At 44.9% G+C, this 20,251-nt stretch overlaps 2 protein-coding genes across 8 annotated transcripts in view; one reads left to right on the top strand and one right to left on the bottom strand.

Annotated features, from left to right (window-relative positions):
* Nucleotides 1-144: 144 nt before the first annotated feature.
* HNRNPA1 (heterogeneous nuclear ribonucleoprotein A1) lies at nucleotides 145-11,495 on the top strand. 4 transcript variants are annotated; one of them, XR_013836084.1, is made up of 13 exons: nucleotides 148-271; nucleotides 364-402; nucleotides 1,644-1,760; nucleotides 1,952-2,098; nucleotides 3,103-3,313; nucleotides 3,398-3,490; nucleotides 3,574-3,666; nucleotides 4,285-4,368; nucleotides 4,641-4,751; nucleotides 6,597-6,725; nucleotides 6,859-6,921; nucleotides 10,332-10,414; nucleotides 11,127-11,495. XR_013836084.1 is itself a non-coding variant. In XM_079966829.1 (12 exons), exons 1-11 carry the CDS (start codon nucleotides 257-259, stop codon nucleotides 6,912-6,914), a joined length of 1,095 nt encoding a protein of 364 aa, XP_079822955.1. In that variant the 5' UTR covers nucleotides 148-256; the 3' UTR covers nucleotides 6,915-6,921; nucleotides 10,332-11,495. The 4 variants fall into 4 exon arrangements, 3 of the variants coding, with proteins under 3 accessions (XP_079822956.1, XP_079822955.1, XP_079822954.1); XM_079966829.1 differs by having other exon boundaries at nucleotides 10,332-11,495; XM_079966828.1 differs by lacking the exons at nucleotides 10,332-10,414; nucleotides 11,127-11,495 and adding an exon at nucleotides 7,155-7,478 and having other exon boundaries at nucleotides 151-271.
* A 2,572-nt stretch (nucleotides 11,496-14,067) lies between these two features.
* NFE2 (nuclear factor, erythroid 2) overlaps nucleotides 14,068-20,251 on the bottom strand; it is a 28,049-nt gene continuing 21,865 nt past the window's right edge. For 2 of the 4 annotated variants that reach the window (XM_079966803.1, XM_079966804.1), the window contains exon 4: nucleotides 14,068-15,293. In XM_079966803.1, the coding sequence (XP_079822929.1) occupies nucleotides 14,292-15,293 (1,002 nt within the window). In that variant the 3' untranslated portion in view covers nucleotides 14,068-14,291. Of the gene's footprint in view, nucleotides 15,294-15,899; nucleotides 16,026-17,407; nucleotides 17,483-20,251 lie in introns of those variants that run through there. The other 2 variants (XM_079966806.1, XM_079966805.1) reach the window with 2 other exon arrangements.

Here is a 20,251-nt window from a genome sequence, read left to right as displayed (position 1 = left end):
GGGGTACGGATAACGGAGTGAAAAGGGTGGGGTCACTACGAGAGCTTTCCAATGGAAGCAGAGCAATCTGGCCGTTGTCCAGTGAGAGGCGAGGAAGCCGAGAAGCCTGCCCAATGAAATGGGGCCGGTGTGGGCGTTACTAGCGAGGCGGCGGCGCACTCGGTGACTCGGCCCCTTTTCGTCTCGGCTTCAGCGAGAGGCAGCGTCGCTTTGTGGGGAAGCCGGGCTAGGCCTTGCCTGTAATAACGCCGCCGCCATGTCGAAGTCTGAGGTAAGAGCCCTGATTACGGGCGGTTTAGTTCCATTCTTTCGACCCTCAACCTGTGGCTTGTTTTTGTGGAATTATGTTTCCTTTGCCTTTAGGGATCGTCCGATTACGGGTGCGATATGTCTCCTCACGAAGTAAGTCTAAAAAAAAATAAAAATGTATATATTCCTTATCCCCATCCCGGAATCGTTTTCTCTCTTTCCCCGCCATTTGCCTCGCCTTCTGCTTCAAGGCCTAATAGTCTCCGGTCGGCCTTCCTTCCTTTGCCGCCTGGCCTCTTTTTTCCCCCCCCACCTCCCCTCGGGCTACGCATGCGCGCTGGCTTTCCAGGGCAGGCGCCATGTTTCACAGTGCGTGGCGGTCGCCGCTGCTCTTCCCCGACGCTTGGAATGGCTGCGCCTGCGCTCTGCGGGCAGGAGGATTGGCGCGCGCCTGCGCACTGGCCTCCGGTTCCCCTTCTTCGAGTTGCGTGGGGGATGGGGACGTGCGTAGACCACGTGCTCTCCTGCTTTGTCTGCAGTCTCTCCGCCACCCCGCCCCCCGCGCAAATGTCGCCAGTTTCTCCTTTCGCCAACTTTCCCTTGCAACCGTGGATGTCTTTCACGCTTTCGCCCCTGTCTCTTGGGTGATCATTTTCTTGGGATTCGTGTACATAATGCATGTTTATCATTCAGTAGGGAGGCCTGCCTTCCGTAAGCACACTACTCCCAACTAGGTATGTAGAACTTGGGGCGCTACTATTTAGCGAACAGCTTGAAAATCTTGGCCATTTTAGGGCTACAAAGTTTCGGGCTCTGCCAAGAGACCTAAAATACTACAATGTTGCCATCCTGTAGCTGAAAATAGACATGCTGCTTTCCTGCCCCCTTTAGGTTTTTTTTCCTTTTCTTACAAATGGATTCTGATAGGTAGCTTGTAGTCTTCGTTAGAAGTGTGTTTATTTGTAGACGGGCAGATTTAAGTGAAGGAAGAGCAATATTCTCAACAAGACTTGGAAAGCATACTTGTGTGTTAGAAAATTAAGCAGTAAAATACATAGCTGATGCGTTTCCTATTGCTTTACTACATCATAATGTGTAGCTGTACTGTCAGAACAAGAATAAAAGGCAGTCCTTGGTTATTTGGGATATAGTGATTATATGAAATAGTGACAAATGCAGGATTGGAGTGTGCCCCTACTCTTGTTGAGAAGTTTTGCTGGCATGTTGATACCAGTTAGGGTGCTAGCAGGGAAATGGGTAACAAGTGTGCTAACTCATCCAGGGATTATTGTGCATTAGTAGGCTTGTTTATCTACATGAAGCTGTAGTTCGATGGGAGAGTCCTGCAGTGCCACCTTCCTTGTTCTATATTTCCCTACTCTTCTCTTTTTCAGTCCCCCAAGGAACCTGAACAGCTACGCAAACTGTTCATTGGCGGCCTAAGTTTCGAGACGACAGATGAAAGCCTTCGCAATCATTTTGAACAATGGGGAACTCTTACAGACTGTGTGGTAAGTTTTCATATGGGGATTGGCTTTTAATTTTGTTGAGGACGTTTCTAACTTGGTACTGTAGATGGCATTACCCAAGACAAATGAATGTTTTTGATTCCTGTAAGAATCATGCATTCCATGGCATGCTATGATGTGCATTGTATCCTTAGAACAAAGTGAAATAATCTGACTTGGCTTTTTTATCCTAGGTGATGAGAGACCCAAACACTAAGCGCTCCAGGGGCTTTGGATTTGTCACTTATTCAACAGTGGAAGAGGTTGATGCTGCCATGAATGCCAGGCCCCACAAAGTTGATGGGAGAGTTGTTGAACCAAAAAGAGCTGTATCCAGAGAGGTGAGAGCTGCTGTCGGCTGCACTAGTGAGGAATGTGCCAAAGTGCTGTACAGTGGTACCTTGGGTTACAGACGCTTCAGGTTACAGACTCAACTAACCCAGAAATAGTGCCTTGGATTAAGAACTTTGCTTCAGGATGAGAACAGAAATAATGCGGCGGCGCAGCAGCAGCAGGAGGCCCCGTTAGATAAAGTGGTACCCAGGTTAAGAACAGACCTCCGGAATGAATTAAGTTCTTAACCCGAGGTACCACTGTATTAGTTTCGTGTAGCTGAAGACCATAAACATTGTGTTCATGTATCTGGTTATCCAGAACTGCAGTTAAAGCAACTATATTAATACCATTCTCAGTTCACTGATGACCTTTTTTAGTGCAGTGTTTGGTTTATTGGATTTAAATCAGCTTACGGTAGGGAAGGTACGATGTAATTAAAACTATACTTTCAGTGCCAGTAGGTCATGGAATATTTAACCTGTTGCATCTTTTTGTTTTTTTTCAACCATTATAGTTAATCCTGAAAGTCTTTGGTGGTATGCAGGGTCCCTGTGCATTGCTATATTTTACATGGCCATAAGAGCAACTATTCTGTTGGTTGGTATTCATGTAATGCTGTAATCCAGTATGTGGCTCTGGTCAATTCCTGGTTCTGGATTTGTTTAGGATTTGTTTAGTGTGGAGCAATTCATGTTTATTTAGAAGTGTCCTTCTCCCCCACCCACCCCAAATTCAGTGGTGCATACTTGTGGTGCTCTCCAGCTGGAACTCATGAGAATTGTAGTCCCACAACCTCTAAAGAGCATCTGTTGGCTGTCTCTGAACTACAACACATAGCCTTGATGTAAAATATACACCAGTCTTCAACTTAACCTAAACATGCTCTCTGTATGATAGCTTTCTCCAGTACAGAGAGTTGCATAGCAGTGATTGGGAGAATAAAATGATAGCTACTGGCTCACAATTGATAATCCAAACCTAACATTGCATTTATCCTGTCTTATTCTAGGACTCTCAAAGGCCTGGAGCCCACTTAACAGTAAAAAAAATCTTTGTTGGGGGAATTAAAGAAGATACAGAAGAGCACCACTTAAGGGACTACTTTGAACAGTATGGCAAAATTGAAGTTATTGAAATAATGACTGACCGTGGCAGTGGCAAGAAGAGGGGGTTTGCCTTTGTTACTTTTGATGACCATGACTCTGTGGACAAAATTGTCAGTAAGTGTATTATTTGAGTTGGTTTGACTTCCAGTTTTAGAGTTGCAAGGGAAATACTGACAACACTTTGTCTTCTTTATATAGTCCAGAAATACCATACTGTGAACGGGCATAACTGTGAAGTCAGGAAAGCCTTGTCAAAGCAGGAAATGGCCAGTGCCTCATCCAGCCAAAGAGGTGAGTTTTGTGGCTTTGATTGAAATGAACCTAGACTTCTAGTGCCTCTTTGTAGTGCTGAACATTGTTCTTCTTTTTGTTAGGTCGTAGTAGCTCTGGCAGCTTTGGGAGTGGCCGTGGAGGCGGATTTGGCAGTGGTGAGAACTTCAACCGTGGCAGCAGCTTTGGTGGCCGTGGTAAGGACAATTTTACTGGTTAGTTTCAAGATTTAATGTTGACACGAGGGCTTCAACGACTTCAAATACTTATTCCAAAGAATCTGTCCAGGGCTCATGTTTTATAACCCACCCCAAAGCCAACTGTACTAAAATGGGAGAAGAAACCTTATTTCAGTGTCTAGTTATTGATTCAAATAGATGGAAGTTGCATGTTCATATTTACCTATCTCTTGTGCAGGAGGGGTATACCAGCCAGAACATTGGTCTTCAGCTGGTTGGTCAGGAATCCCTACTAGTTTTTAGCCTGATTTGAGGTGGGTTGTAACATCAGCTTAACGACCATGCTACAAGAAATAAAGGAGCAATGCCCCAGCTTGGTTGTTTGTCTGTCTTTTAAGGTATAAGAACTCATCTAGAAGACAAATTCCCAGACCTCTGTATTCTGGTTGAGGATTTGCAGGAATAACTTGCTTAACTTCTCTAGAAAGATAGTAAGAGAAATGGTTGGAAAATGTTTTCTTCATAGCCTGCTTTGAATGTGTTTATAATAGCTGTATTTTAATAAATCAGCTAAAATTTAATCACCCGACATCTTAAGGAACTGATCCCAGTACTAACAGTAGTTCTCTTTCTCAGGAGGGTTTGGCAGTCGCAGTGGCGGAGGTGGTGGCGGCGGCTATGGAGGCAGCGGAGATGGCTACAATGGGTTTGGCAACGATGGTAAGTTTGCATCAACTGTGCAGATCTTTCCAAAGTGGCTTACAAATTAAACTGAAAGGCACTTAACATCAAAAGACAATTATCAAAACCCAGCAGCCTAACTGGACCCTCCCCCATGACAGCTGGCAATGGATAAACCTGCGGTTGGGGGGGAGGTAGTCTTTGATACCTTCCCCAGCTTCCCTTCCTCTTCAAGTTCTTAAAATTTTTTTCCCCACACATGCTAATTGAGAACTTTATGCTGTGAACAAGAACATGTCCTTTTCTTAAAGGCTATGGAGGTAGTGGACCCGGATACTCTGGAGGAAGCAGAGGTTATGGCAGCAGTGGCAGCTATGACGGCTATAACAATGGAGGTGGCGGCTTTGGTGGCGGCAGTGGTGGTAAGTGTTACATTTGGGTGGTAAAATAATCAGCTGCATGCACAGTGCGGATCATTACTTTGGTTTTGACAAATTCCCAGTGTGGTCTTGGCATTAAATTTCTTTCTTCTTTTTTTTTATAATAGATATTTATTAGATTTTCCAATTTAGCACATAAAACAGAAATACAAAAATACAAAGGTACATAATCAAAAAAGAGAAAACAAAACAAAACAAATATAATTTCCAAAGCTTATTTCTATTACCTTATTTCTCGAACCTCCTCTCACCCCCCCCTTTTGTATTCCCGTTCGAATCTTAGTTCAGCAAATCCTTATATAACTTTTCGCTTATTACTCCACTTTTACTTTACAGCTGGTAACCACTTAATTTCTGTCCAACAACATTCTAACATTCATTAATTTTGCAATATTTCTGCAAGTAATCTTTAAATTTCCTCCAGTCTTCTTCCGCCGACTCTTTTCCCTGGTCTCGAATTCTGCCGGTCATTTCTGCCAGTCCCATATAGTCGATCATCTTCATCTGCCATTCTTCCAGAGTGGGTAGATCTTGTGTCTTCCAATGTTTCGCAATCAGTATTCTTGCTGCTGTTGTTGCATACATAAAGAAGGTTCTGTCCTTCTTTGGCACCAATTGGCCGACCATGCCCAGAAGAAAGGCCTCTGGTTTCTTCAAGAAAGTGTACTTAAGTACTTTTTTCAATTCATTATATATCATTTCCCAGAAGGCCTTAATCCTTGGGCAAGTCCACCAAAGGTGAAAGAATGTACCTTTGGTTTCTTTACGCTTCCAACATTTGTTATCAGGCAAATGATAAATTTTTGCAAGCTTGACTGGAGTTATGTACCACCTATAAATCATTTTCATAACATTCTCTCTTAAGGCATTACAAGCCGTAAATTTCAAACCGGTGTTCCATAACTGTTCCCAGTCAGCAAACATAATGTTGTGACCAACGTCTTGTGCCCATTTAATCATAACAGATTTCACAGTTTCATCCTGAGTGTTCCATTTCAACAGCAAGTTATACATCTTAGACAGATTCTTAGTTTTAGGTTCTAACAATTCTGTTTCTAGTTTCGATTTTTCCACCTGGAATCCGATTTTTTTGTCCATTTTATATACCTCCATTATCTGATAGTAATGAAGCCAATCTCGTACTTTACTCTTTAATTTCTCAAAACTCTGCAATTTCCATTGGCATTAAATTTCACATTTGCTTCAGTACCTGTTGCCATATGGCACATCTTCACTTAATTAAAATAGTAGCAACTAGAATAATAGAAGCAGAATTGGACACTCAGGCCGTGTAATCAACCCCCTGCAATGCAGGAATATGCAGGTGGCCACCAAGAAGATCAAACCTGTGATCTTGGCATTATCAGTATCAGACTAACCAACTGAGCTAACTGGCATGCTTCAAGGCAAAGAGACATAAAGACGATCCTGTCAAAAGGACTAAATACAAAAAAGTCTATGAATGCCAATCCTTGTATAGTTCAGTATTGCCTTTTATGACTGCAGTGAGTATAAGCTTTAAAGGTCTTGATGCACACATGAGACTGCTTTGGGTTAACTGAACTTTTTGTGTTGGTAGCAGGGGATCTTTATGCTTTGATTTTTATTTTTTTTAATAAGGCGCTTTTTGAATGCAGTAGCTTAAATAAAAAAGACCACCTAGGGTAGACAATGTAATTCCGCATTTTGCAAAATTGTCTCTGGAGAAGATAAGCAGTATGTATATCTTCATGTGATGCTGGGTATAATAGACAGGGATAGCAAATTGTTCCTAGTTTGGTAGATGCAAGTAACTTGTTGAAAATCATTGCTTCTTACTCTATACAGGAAGCAGCTTTGGAGGAGGTGGAAGCTACAATGACTTTGGCAGTTACAACAACCAGTCTTCAAACTTTGGGCCCATGAAAGGAGGAAACTTTGGAGGCAGGAGCTCTGGGCCATATGGTGGAAGTGGGGGTAGGCGTCTTAAAACTGTAGTAAAGTTGAACCGCATGAACTTCTGTTTTGTTCCTTGATCACAGGGATTGCGGGGGGGGGGGCGGGGATAAGTCTATGCACCTCTCTGAAAATGCAACTTTGATTATTTCAGGTGGCTACGGTGGCTCTGGTAGTGGCAGTAGCTATGGCGGCGGAAGGCGGTTTTAATTCCTAGGTAAGAATCTTCCTTTTAACCATTGAAGAAATATGCAGTGCTGATGAAATTTAATTGTAACTCTTAATTTAGCTGAGCAAAGTTATTGTAGTTTAAGCTTACTTGGACTAAAATACAGATGTTAAAAGCTAATATATGGATTGGCAGTCGGTGGGAAGAAGCTTGCTATTGGATTGTAGCTTTGAGTCTCAAATGTGTTTAGATTAACAACTTTATTCCGTATTATTCAACAGGAAACAAAGCTTAGCAGGAGAGGAGAGCCAGAGAAGTGACAGGGAAGCTACAGGTTACCACAGTTGTGAACTCAGCCAAACACAGTTGTGGCAGGGTAGAACTGCCTCATGAAGACATGTGTTAGACAAGCGCTTGTTTGCAAACATCAGGACTGTATTTGTGACTATCTGTAACAGGATATTTTAGTTTTTGTGTTCTGTGGAAAGTGCAAAGCATTCCAACAAGGGTTTTATGTAGATGATTATTTTTTTCCACACCCATGCTGTTGATTGCTAACTGTAATAGACTGATCATGACGCTGAATAAATGTGTCTTTTTTAAAATGTGCCGTGTATAAGTTAAGTTTCACTGTAAGTCAATATGTACTGGTTTTAGCTGCATAGTTGCTGTGCAGGCTTAGTTTAAAGGGTGTCAATGCCTGTTGACAGGTCTACTATAATACCGTAACAAAGACCAAATAGCAATGCTGCCCACAATTGCAATGGCAGTATAAGCACCTGCCATTGAACCCTTGAAATGGCACTTTGGACTCATAGTAGTAATATTTATACTGGGGTATGCTGTGATAACTTGTGAAATCTAGCTGGTTCTGGATTGCCACAGATACGCTACCAGTATCAGCCCTGCGTATTTTTAAATTCCACACCTTTTAAAAGTCTTAAAGCCAGGGCTAGTTGATTGAGTCTGCTGAGGGTTGTAAAATCTCCAATACTGGAGCTAATGCCAGGTCCAAATGGTTTTTGCAACCTGTTCCTAATGGGGGTGGGATTTGTTTCCATAACCGATGAGGCTAGTAAAATATGACTTCTCATCTGCTCCTAGCTAAATGTTTGGGGTTGGTCTGTGAAATACTACAATTATTAAGAAGGCATTGAGCATCCTAGTTAACTGGTGAAGATTGGAACAAAACAAGTTGAGTTCTTTACTAAATAGCTAGACACCCGAATTATATTAGTTTGTGTATGTTGGGCAAAAGCTTTTAAAAGCTGTAGAATCTGGGTAAAGACTCCACAGTTGTGTAGCCTCTGTCTTTATGGTTGATTAGAATTTTTTACTGGAAGCAGTTGTGTTTAAAATAGTGCTGTGAAGTGAACCACCAGTACAAGGATTTCCACGTGTAACAACAACTCTCTCCTCCCCTTCTCCTACCCAAATCTGCTCACAAACCCTTGAACAGATGGGGATTTCTGTTGTGCAAGTGGAAATACTTGTGCTGATGGGATGCAACATTGCAGCATACAAAAGAAATGGGTCTGAACGTTCTTGCTGGGTTAATAAACAAAGCTTTCCTGGTTAGAACGCAGGAAAACTCCATAGGGCCATTGGTTAATGCTGGTGCCTTAAGAAAAGCAGTGCACATGTGAAACTGGTATACGAGGCAGCTCCCCAACAAGGCTCCTCCAGTTTCCTGGCCCTTGTCTAGGAAGAGCAGCTCTTTTCTGTCAGCTTTAATGCTTTTAAATTCTTTGGATTAATAAAGTAAAGCTAAATAAGGCCCCATCTGCATTAAACATTTAAAGCAGCATCATGCCACTTTAATGGTCATGGCTTTCCCCCAAAGCATCCTGGGGTCTTTGGTTAAGGGATTGCACCCCTAACAAATGGCAGTTCCTAGGATTCTTTGGGGAAAATAATGACTTAAAGTGGGATGGTACTGCTTTGAATGGTATAGTGCAGATGGGGCCTTAGTCTTGTGGGCATTGAAGACAACTACTTGTCTGCTAAAAGCACTTTGGTAACTTCATTATTCCTATATCTTCTAATCTGAGTGGGACAGCCAATACGTTCTGTCTCACATAGTGGCTTAGATGCACTGGAACTCTGCAGCCCATTTTGGGGATAGTGTGTATTTTGTTTTTTGAAGAAACAGTTCCAGGCATTTCTCCCTCCCCAGTGCAGTTGACAGTAGAATATTGGCCTCTTGGCTGTAATGACTTAAAACTGCTTTCTGGTCTACCTTTCCATTCTGTGAGGTGGAGCCAAAACTGCACTTAAAAGTGGAGGGTGGGAGGGTTTGTATAGTGCGGGTTTTCCCAATATTTGGTCTCCAGCTGTTTTTGGATTACAACTATCAACCTTAGCTAGCAGGACCAGTGGCCAACGATGGTAGGCATTGTAGTCCACAAACAGCTGGAGACCCAAGTTTGGGAAACCCTAGTATATTGGTCCAGTTAATCTTCACTGAGACCTGAGCACACCTTATGAAGGATTTCCATCCTAGCCTCTTGTTGAAATAAGACCAGTTTTAACGTGTGCTTAAACCTTTTTCTAAAGCTGCAATGGTGTTTGTATATATATCATTTTGTTTGACTGGTGAATGGCTTAATTTAGAATGCAAAACTGATAGTCCTGATGGGTTTTTACGTGGCTGAGTTTGCAATAGCAGGCGGATCCTTATTCTGTTGAGGGAGACGAGACCTCAGGATTCACGAAGTAATGCTCGGTTTTGGCATGGTAGCATAACCACAACAGAGGAGAGCACGCCAGGATCCGAAAACTAAGTAGCGTTACAAAATCCGGGAGGCTTGCAGATGGTTGAGCTACTAGGAACGGCTAGCAAGCATAGCTCCGAATGGCTTCCAGCTCAGACGCTACCACAGCTGAGAGTAGACGCGTGTTGAGTCGAGTGGACAGATAAGCCAGGTGCAGGCTTCTGCTGACTAGAAAAGTGCTCAGTGACCATCGGAAGGAGGCAGACGAGAGTAAGGATCCTTGCTCTTAGGACTAGCAGTCAGACGCAGAAGGAAGGAAAGGTTATATTACTGTACTGGTAGGTAAGAACAGATTTTACTTATGTCCTATACAGTTTTGTTATCCTGCTAAACTTTTCTCAGAGGCTGAGTTTACCTTGTAAATACTAGTTGAGCTACTTAAATTTTTCCCAGTGCTGTAAAAATAAGCATTAGATGGGTAGAACATAATATTGACTTGCATTTTTTTTATTAAAAAAAAATTAGTCACAACATGGGTGATGAAATGTACTTAATGAAAGCACTGCCTCTTATCTCTTCCTCGGGTAGCCTTGTGGACTTATAAAAGCATAGTACCACAATGCACTGGCTATACTGCAGTAAATGCAGACTACTTTGGGGGGAGGGGACTCCCATGCAAAGTACCTGTTAAATGTAATAGGGTGAGGTCGTATTGAGTATTTTAACACATCTTCCTTTTTATAGGAGAAGAGCTGTCAAGTGCTAAAACACCTGCTCCCAAGACAAATGGACTAGGATTCCCCTGAATCTCCTTTTCTGTTTAAAAGGTAAAACCAACCAATCCTAAGAAGGTGGGTGAGGCAGAATGTGGTGAAGTGACTGGGCACAATAAAATACAAGAAGCACTTGATAGTTAGCTGTAGGATAGAATCATAGAATTGTTGGAAGGGACCCAAGGATCATCTAGTCCAGGCATAGGTAAACTCAGCCCTCCAGATGTTTTGGGACTACAACTCCCGTGATCCCTAGCTAACAGGACCAGTGGTCATGGATGATGGGAATTGTAGTCCTAAAACATCTGAAGTGCCGAGTTTGCCTATGCCTGATCTAGTGCAACCCCCTGCAATGAAGAAATATGCCAGGTAGTTGCTATACGGAATGAACCTATAACCGAGGCAGTATGAGCACCACACACTCGAATCAGTGGTGTCCAAACTTTTTTCAAAGAGGGCCAGATTTGATGAAGTAAAGGGCCATGAGGGCTGACCAAAGTTATTGAGGTTTTTTTTTTAAGGATTTTACCCCAGGAAATAAACTGCCATGGGCCAGATTAAACTGACCGACGGGCAGGATTAGGCCCACAAAACGGACTTTGGACATGCCTGCTCTTAATCAACTGGGCTAACTTTCAGTGGATTCCAGTATTTTGTTTTATTTCTAGATTGATAGGCAAATACTAGGCTGCATCTAGGAATGAAGAGTAATACAAATGTGTGTTCAAATGTTCCCTGTGTTTCATCCTTTGTTCTTTTCTTGCAGGACTCTTCAACTTCACGTACCACAAAGCTTTCCAAGAAAGTTTAAATGGCTACTGGGTAGCTATATACATAAACTATTCATGTGAATAGCTGTTAAGTAATTTTTTTGTAGCAACTGGGTTGCATTTTCAGAGTTGTCAACTTCTAAGGCACTAGTGAATTCCATAATATTCTGACACAGCCTTCTTGGCCTTCATATAAAAACAGGGTTGAACTCTACTTCATTGTGCACTTCATTGCAGAATTTATTCAAGTAGACCTACAGTTATGTCTTCAGATTTCAGGTGCTCAACACCTACAGTTTCTCCCTTCCATAAATAAAATGACTGGGGCCAAAAACCCCATCTTAATAAAATGAGCATTATTTGCATTTCTTAGCCTCGTTTTTCAAGCAGGGATGGACACAGATAACTCTGTTGAGGCGCTCTGCTCCTTACACAGTGCACACACAGCTTTGTTGAAATCATCCTGCTTCCCTGAAATACACTGGGTGTATGTATTTGCTCTAGCAGCCAGCTCGTTCGGGTTTGTAAAACACAACCGCCCCACAAACCTTTGATGCACAAAACCAAAATGACTTAAAATACTGATGCTACAATGCAAAGGGAAATGCAACATGAGGCACGATTTAACCAAACAAGTTTATTCTGTAGAAAGATTTAAGTGCAACTTATTTACACATTATGAGTGGCCATGCTGCTTTGCAGGCCAGATGTACTTTGATGCCACAGTCTTCTCCTGCACAAGCGTGTTCTGCCCAACACCCTGGTGCACTTATTCTGGGGGATGCAGGTGGCCTGTAATTCTGGAAAGCAGCATGCATTTTAAGAGACCACATTATATTGTCGATTTCCATGGGTAAAGAGCAATGGGCAGTCTGCCAGAGCTAGTGCAAGCCTGTCCCATAAGCTGTTGTAGCATTTACAGAGGCTTCAAACTTCTTGAGTCACAAGCTAGCCTCCCTGCTAAAACTCAGGTTTGTAATATGTAGTTGGCTTAAAACAATTTTGTACTGCGCCTTGACAATCTGGAAGCGACAGTAAGATCCCAGGGCAGCACCTGGGTCTTAAAAGCCTCTGCTCTTTCCTGAGCCTTAGTCAAATAGGTAAAGGTAAAGGTACCCCTGCCCGTACGGGCCAGTCTTGACAGACTCTGGGGTTGTGCGCCCATCTCACTCAAGAGGCTGGGGGCCAGCGCTGTCCGGAGACACTTCCGGGTCACGTGGCCAGTGTGACAAAGCTGCATCTGGCGAGCCAGCGCAGCACACGGAAACGCCGTTTACCTTCCCACCAGTAAGTGGTCCCTTTTTATCTACTTGCACCCGGGGGTGCTTTCGAACTGCTAGGTTGGCAGGCGCTGGGACCGAGCAGCGGGAGCGCACCCCGCCGCGGGGATTCGAACCGCCGACCTTTCGATCGGCAAGCCCTAGGCGCTGAGGCTTTTACCCACAGCGCCACCCGCGTGCCCCGCGTGTCAAATAGGCTTGCATAATTTATTCTAGCAGAGCACGGGTAATAGAACCATTTTGGTTCCTTCATGCAGTTTTTTTGTGGAAGGGTTCACTCACTTTTGTCTCGTAATTTCTACGCACAGGTCTGGGGTTTTTTGTGTGTGTGTCTTTACACTTTCTGCAGGAAAACCTGTTCACCACTGAATCGGAACAAATATCAGTTGGATTTTCTGTGGATTGATGTTTGTTCTGGTTCAACAGTAAACAGTGGGTTTTCCTGGTAAAAGTGGCTCCTATTTTTTCCACTTACATTTTGGAAGCACTCCCCTACCCCTGATCTTAATATTCTGCACTGGAGGGTATGTCAACCCCTTTTGAGAAACACTGGATTCAACTCCACTAGTGCCAATTCATTTGGCCCTCTAGAGTAAATTTAAGAAACAGGCCCTCTGTGCTAGACTCCCAGTTCCCAACATCAGTGGCCATTGGGCTTGCTTCCTGAGCTTGTTGTGAGCTGAAGTCCATCATCTGGAAGACCTTACGTTTCCCCTCACTGTTCTAGAGACCTTGTAGTTTCCAAGACCAGGAAGGCAGGGTGGGTGGAGAAATCTGTAGGTACTGTTGATATGTGTTGAGCCCTCATAGCAATGTGTAGCAAGCACTAACCCTGCCCATAACGCCCCCTTTTACAGAAATACCTGAGAACATGCAGTGTTCCTTTTCCTTGCCACAAATACAATTCTGATCAGAATTAAACGAGTTGCTAGACCTTTTGTTAGGAGACAGATCTAACACCACCATACAGATCTTTTTTCAGTCTTGGTGCTGCATGCCAGCGGGTGGGTGGGGGCAGGGGCAAAAGTAGGAGGAACAGTGAATGCAAGTTTGCTTTTGCACAGTAGAATAATAGAATTTTAAGTGTTGGAAGGGGCCCAAGGGTCATTAGTCCAACCTTTCCACTCAGGTAAGCAAGAATTCTTGGGCATGTTTCACTGAGGCAGCACTTGAGGTATAAAGCACAAGGCCGTGCATAATTTTCAGAGGGCCATATAAAGAGGCTTGGAGGAAGATTTGGTTGGTCCCTGGCTTGGGCTTCCCCACTCCCTGCCATAATGGTCTGGGAATACAGTCGTAGCCTGGTTGCCAAACAATGCCTTCTGGGAGTCCTGCAGCCAACTGGAAGCTGCGCTGGACATTTGGCTTCCAAAAACCGGAAGACTCCCAGTTTTCAATTGTTTGGGAGCCGAAACATTCAGCAACTAAGCTGTTTGAGATCCAAGGTACAACTGTACTGCCTTCAGTAAACAATCTCTGGGAAAGACTAACCTTAGAAATGGTGTGTGGATGAAGCAAATAATGTCAAGCTAACAAAAGTGATTAGTTTGGCTAGGTCAATAGTTCTTTGGATAGATTCTAGTTGCCTTCAAGCTCCCAGAGCTGTTTCCCTCTCCCCGTTCTGTAAATCGGTTGTGTATTTAAAGAACGGCCTAGATACAGTCATAAGCACTTTTAAGTTCAGAAGCAATGGCATTTGTTCAGTTACAAACATGTATATGCGTTCATTTGCCATGTGGCTTGCAATAGACCGTGCTCCTCTATTTGGGTAGCTTCAAAGCCTGAGGTGGAGGCTCCTTGAGTCTCCTTGAAAACAGTGCAGGGTTGCTTATCTTGGGTCTATTCAATCCCTGCAATTCCTCCCGCCAGAATCTGCTCTGTTCAGTCAATGGGGTTGTCTGGCTGGTTATTTCGCGGTACCAGGAAGACTCCGCCATCTGCAGCGAGTTGCAGCACATACTCTTCAGGGGAGTAAGTGTTGCCAGCTTCATCACGCAACATGCAAAAGACTTGGTGGTAGAGAGCCCCCAACTTTTGCTTGGTGAGCGCCAGGGTCCTGTTAAACTCTCCTCGGTCCCGTAGCAGCCGCTGCCGCTCGCAGCTCAGTTCCTCCAGCTCCCGCTCCAAGTGAACCAGGGTCTCTAGCTTGCGCTTGCGGCAATTCTGAGCCGCCACTTTGTTCTTGCCGCGCCGGCGGATGTCTCTGATCAGAGCCAGCTGAGGCTCGCTCAGCGGGAAGCGTGTCACCAGCTCGTTGAAGTCGTCCACCGGCAGGTTGATGATCTTCTCGACTGGGAAGGGGATGTTCATGGCAAGGGCCCGCCGCTCATCCCGACTGCCCACCAGCTCCCCACGTGGGCTCCGCCCTTTCTCCAAAGAATGTTCCAGGGGTGGGTTGGCGCAGGGCAACTCTGGCACAGGGGGCAACATTGGGTAGGGTGGTGCATGGTCCATGGGGTACAGTGGTGCATACTCTGCCCTCTCCAGCCCCTCTGCTTCTAGGGACTCTGCATCGCTGTAGTTAAGGGACAAGCCAGAGTCTGATTCCAAGTCCTCTTGGGGCTTGCAAGGGCCTTGTGGCCCATAGCAACTGGCCAAGTCCCTCTCCAGCACCATCCCTGGTGCCCCTTTACATTCACCCAGAATGGCAGGTCCAGGAGGCTCAAGGGAGGACGAGATCAGCATGCCGGTGTAGCTGTAGACAGTGCAAGGGCCTGGCAGAGTTTCTGGGAAGGGGCGCTCGTATGGTGGAGCAGGATGGCTGTAGGAAATCGAACAGTCCCCCATCTCTGTGCACGGCCCATAGCTGGGAGGTGGCACTACTGGTTGTGCATGGCCGCATAAGGCAGGGTCATAGCAGCTTTCAGCTGGCATCTCAAGGCCCTGCAGGGGTGAGAGAGAGGTGCTGAGCACAGGCTTAAAAGTTCACACAGATTTCCCTGCATAAAAGGGCATAGAGTCATAGCTGGGGCTTAGGAGGAGGGAGACACCAATCAAGATCCAGAGCAGGGGTCAGCAAACATTTTCAGCAGGGGGCCGATCCATTGTCCCCCAGACATTGTGGGGGGCTGGACTATATTTTTTGGGGGGGATGAATGAATTCCTATGCCCCACAAATAACCCAGAGATGCATTTTAAATAAAAGGAAACAGACACATTCTACTTATGTAAAAACACGCTGATTCCTGGACCGTTCGCTGGATTTAGAAGGTGATTGGGCCGGATCCGGCCCCCAGGCCTTAGTTTGCCTACCCATTATCCAGAGATTTAGAAAGCAAAACTTAGAACCCAGGAATTCTGCCTCTTGTTCTAAGCTGTTTCCCGACTGCTGATCCCTTAAGTTCCAACTTCGATGCAAATGAACTCCTGTCCCCCCTCTCGGTTTAACTCATTCGATTCCACCTACACCTTCCGGTTCCTTTTCCAACAGAGGCCTCCGTAGGTAGCAGCTTTCTCCTAACAATTTGCTCTCCCCAGCCATCTATTTACCCAGCACGTTGCTCTTTGATGACTAAATAGGTGGTGTTCCAGTCTGAGCATCCCTCAGTCACAACCCTCACCTACTCATTGGCACGGCCTTCTGCGGCATAGCACGCTATGCAGGGGCGGAAGAAGAGGAGCGAAGGAGCCCCTGCGCAGGTGCCTACCTGGCGGAGACGGATGGGTTGATAGCATTCCCCCTAAGAACAAAAGGGCGATTCATCTCATCAGACAGATCCCGCATTGTGCACCGTTCCTCCCCACCTTGCATCTCCCCAGGGTCAGGTGCTGAATGGGGCAGTGTTGGGAGAGTCACCATGAAGGAGGCAACTGTGCGCAATGGATGCCTGCCACTCTGCCACTGACTTGGTCCACGCCTCCATGGAGAACCTAAACCCCCATGCAGAGATGCAGCGCTGTCTAGGGTACTGCATGTTCCTCCTTCCTCTCCCTAACAGCTCCTTTTGCACGTTTGCTCTGAAGGAAACTCCGCGGAGGTCGAGGAGACCTATTCCCAGGCAAATGCAGAGAGGGCTGCCATCATTGCTTCAGCAAAAAGTTTCCTTAGCAATAAAAAAAAAAGGAATGAAAAAGTTGGACACCCTGTTGATTTTCTCCCTGGAAGCAGTGTTTAGGAGCTGGGCTGTCACGCTCATGCAAGACATGGGAGGGTTTCAATCTTGCATTCTTCTGAGGTTTTGCAAAAGGACAAATAATGATAAAAGGAAGGCAGCTCCCCCCAGCAGCAGGGATGAGTAATGGAAAAGGAGGAGGAAGAATATAGTGGAATGCCCTCCTTGAAGGGAATGGCTGGAGTTCTTTTAGGAGGTAAAGGTAAAGGTAAAGGGACCCCTGACCATTAGGTCCAGTCGTGTCCGACTGGGGTTGCAGCGCTCATCTCGCTTTATTGGCCGAGGGAGCCGGCATACAGCTTCTGGGTCATGTGGCCAGCATAACTAAGCCGCTTCTGGAGAACCAGAGCAGCGCACGGAAACGCTGTTTACCTTCTCGCCGGAATGGTACCTATTTATCTCCTTGAACTTTGATGCGCTTTTGAACTGCTAGGTTGGCAGGAGCAGGGACCGTGCAATGGGAGCTCACCCCGTTGCGGGGATTTGAACCACCGACCTTCCGATTGGCAAGTCCTAGGCTCTGTGGTTTAACCCACAGCACCACCCGCATCCCATGGGGCAAGGATACACTGCAGATATTCATTGGTGGTTTCACTTGCTAGTTTTATAATCTCTAATACTAATGCTGCAGATGACAGTGCTTCCATCTCCTTCTAAAGCTCTTTGCTAGCCTGAGCGGGAGAAAGAAACAGGAAGCCGAGAGGGATGGGAAGGAGCCTGGGGGGGAGGGGAGGCTGCCCTTGCCCAAATGCCACAACCTCGTAAATAAGGTGACCAGACATCCCCGTTTCCCGGGGACAGTCCCCGGATTTACAAACCAGTCCTCATACAAAATCCATTGAAGTTGAAAAGTATCCCCGGATTCATTGAAAATAATCTGGTAACCTTAAAACTGCAGCAAAGGAAAAGCATCACTCAATGCGTAGTTAAGGGCTATTGTGACATCAGCAGCCAATCCCATCTCTGTCCACTGTTATGTCACAGAACTTGAACACTGGTGGGGGGCTTGCAAAATGTTCACAGTACTTTCACTACTGTCTCTCAAGTAGCACAACTGCCTGTTAAGGTAAGCCAGTATGATCACCCCCCTATTGTAGGTGAGTTGTGCACATATCTCCTTTGTTTTTTTGTTTTGGTTTTTTTTAAAATGATTTTTATTGGTTTTCCAACACAAATAAAAACAAACAACACATTCACATACACAAACAAAAACATATACAACATGTATAATTTCATAATCCTGTATAATTTCATAATTATTGGAGAATTGCTAAAAAAAAGGTTAAAAATTAAGGATGCAGTAAAAGGGAGGTATGGGGAAGTCGGAGAAATAAAAGGCACATATCTCCTTTGTTGTCTCTGACATAAGATAAATGAGCAGCACAGCATTGAGAGTGCAGAGGAAAATCCTGAACGTCACCCCACTTCGCCTGTTGGAACCTTGAAGAACTGCATCAGACTATGATTGATTGCTGCAGGATCTAGGACATCTGGTTCCCCTGTCTTGCACCTTGGAGGAACTGCCTATAGGTTTACATTATAATACCTGACTACACCAGGAAGTTTTAGCATGTCTTACTCTGGTGCATAGGGGACGCAGGTGGCGCTGTGGTCTAAACCACTGAGCTTTGGGCTTGCCACTCGGAAGGTCGCTGGTTCAAATCCCCGCAATGGGGTGAGCTCCTGTTGTTCGGTCCCTGCTCCTGCCAACCTAGCAGTTGTAAAGCACGTCAAAGTGCAAGTAGATAAATAGGTACCACGCCGGCGGGAAGGTAAACGGCATTTCCGTGCACTGCTCTGGTTTCGCCAGAAGCGACTTAGTCATGCTGGCCACATGACCTGGAAAAACTCTCTGCGGACAAACTCTGGCTCCCTTGGCCAGTAAAGCGAGATGAACGCTGCAACCCCAGAGTCGTTGAGACTGGACTTAGCTGTCAAGGGTCCTTTACCTTTTTTTACTCTGGTGCATATACCTTAGCATAAGTAATAGCAATTGATGTGGGTTGTATCTGTCAAGAAATCCTTGCTCACTTGCTTGCCAGTTATTCCAATTCACAGGACAATATTTAAGGTGTCTAGCAGTGAAAGGTGTTGGGAGGGGGGACTCAAGGTTTGATTTACATTGGAGATGGCCCATCTCCCTCTGTGCCAGTGAATGTCTGTCACCTTTCCAAGTCTTCTGAAAGCTTTCCCATGTTCAGCTGAGAAATGTGACATTGGCTCTCATTGGTCAGAAGGAGCCAGGTGTCACCAAATCCAATCCGGGCTCAGAGAGTCCTTTACAAACTTCTCTGGCCCAGAGATGGAAGGAAGACAAAGTCACAACCAGAGAAGAATGGCTGATAAAGATGACGGATTACGTCAAAATGGTGAAAATGACCAGAAATCAAGAAAATAGAAATTTTACTAAGGAATGGGAAAAATGTATAATTTATCTTGGAGAACACTGTAAACAACTAAAAACTTTGGTAGGATTGTAACAACACTTGTAACGAAACAAGAACTATGGGAAAACAGGGATTTTTAAGAAAAAGGAGAATTTTATAAGATGCAGTTGAAAAAAGATTCAGGTGGTAGCCGTGTTGGTCTGGCGCAGTAGAAATATATATTAAAAATTTAAAAAATTGTCTAGTAGCACCTTAGAGACCAACTAAGTTTGTTCTTGGTATGAGCTTTCGTGTGCATACACACTTCTTCAGATACTAAAAGCTCATACCAAGAACAAACTTAGTTGGTCTCTAAGGTGCTGTGGGTTAAACCACAGAGCCTAGGGCTTGCCGATCAGAAGGTCAGCAGTTCAAATCCTCGCAAAAGGGTGAGCTCCCGTTGCTCGGTCCCTGCTCCTGCCAACCTAGCAGTTCAAAAGCACGTCAAAGTGCAAGTAGATAAATAGGTACCACTCTGGCGGGAAGGTAAACGGCGTTTCCGTGCGCTGCTCTGGTTCGCCAGAAGCGGCTTAGTCATGCTGGCCACATGACCCGGAAGCTCCCTCGGCCAATAAAGTGAGATGAGCGCCGCAACCCCAGAGTCGTCCATAACTGGACCTAATGGTCAGGAGTCCCTTTACCTTTACCTAAGGTGCTACTAGTTGAAAAAAGGAATGTTGACGGAACTCATGGAGGGGCAGAGGGAAGTCCAAGGGAATCCTTTGTATGTATGATTATGATTATTATTTGAATATAAATGTAAACTGTAAAAATCAATAGAAAATTGGGGGGGGAGTCCTTTAAAAAAAAAAGAGGCTGTCCTATGCAGCATTGTCCCGTCCCATCATCAGGGGTACAGACCTTGACCACTCACTGGGAAACTGACCACCCTCACTGCTTATTCATAAGTAGACTGAGAACACTGCGGTGTTAGTAAATAGGTTAGAATTCGTCAAAATTTGGAGTGACTGGGTTCTTTTTGTTTTTCGGTATTCTGTTTGAACATTTGCCTTACTCTCTTATTTGGGTAAAAATTATGAGAGAGGCAAACAACAGTATCTTCAGTGTGGGAGTCTGCTATAAACCTCCAAAGCCAGACAAAACATGGGATGACGTCTTATTATAGCAGATTACCAAACATTCAGAGATATAGTAGTCATGGGAGACTTCAGCTACCCTGCAATCCGTCGGGACTCGAACTCTGCCAAAAAAAATGTAAGGTCCAACAAATTTCACAATTGCCTTGCTGAAAATTTCATTTCCCAGAAGGTGGAAAAAGCAACAAGAGGATTGACTATCTTGG

This window comes from Podarcis cretensis (assembly GCF_951804945.1).
Source record: "Podarcis cretensis genome assembly, chromosome: 2".
Lineage (NCBI taxonomy): Eukaryota > Metazoa > Chordata > Lepidosauria > Squamata > Lacertidae > Podarcis > Podarcis cretensis.
This window is presented reverse-complemented; position numbering and strand designations above follow the sequence as displayed.

Bases quoted from the DNA above. Each gene is read 5' to 3' on its own strand.
- HNRNPA1 (XM_079966829.1), top strand. The intron at 403-1,643 runs GTAAGTCTAAAA...TCTCTTTTTCAG, and splicing joins GCGATATGTCTCCTCACGAA to TCCCCCAAGGAACCTGAACA. The intron at 3,314-3,397 runs GTAAGTGTATTA...TTCTTTATATAG, and splicing joins CTCTGTGGACAAAATTGTCA to TCCAGAAATACCATACTGTG.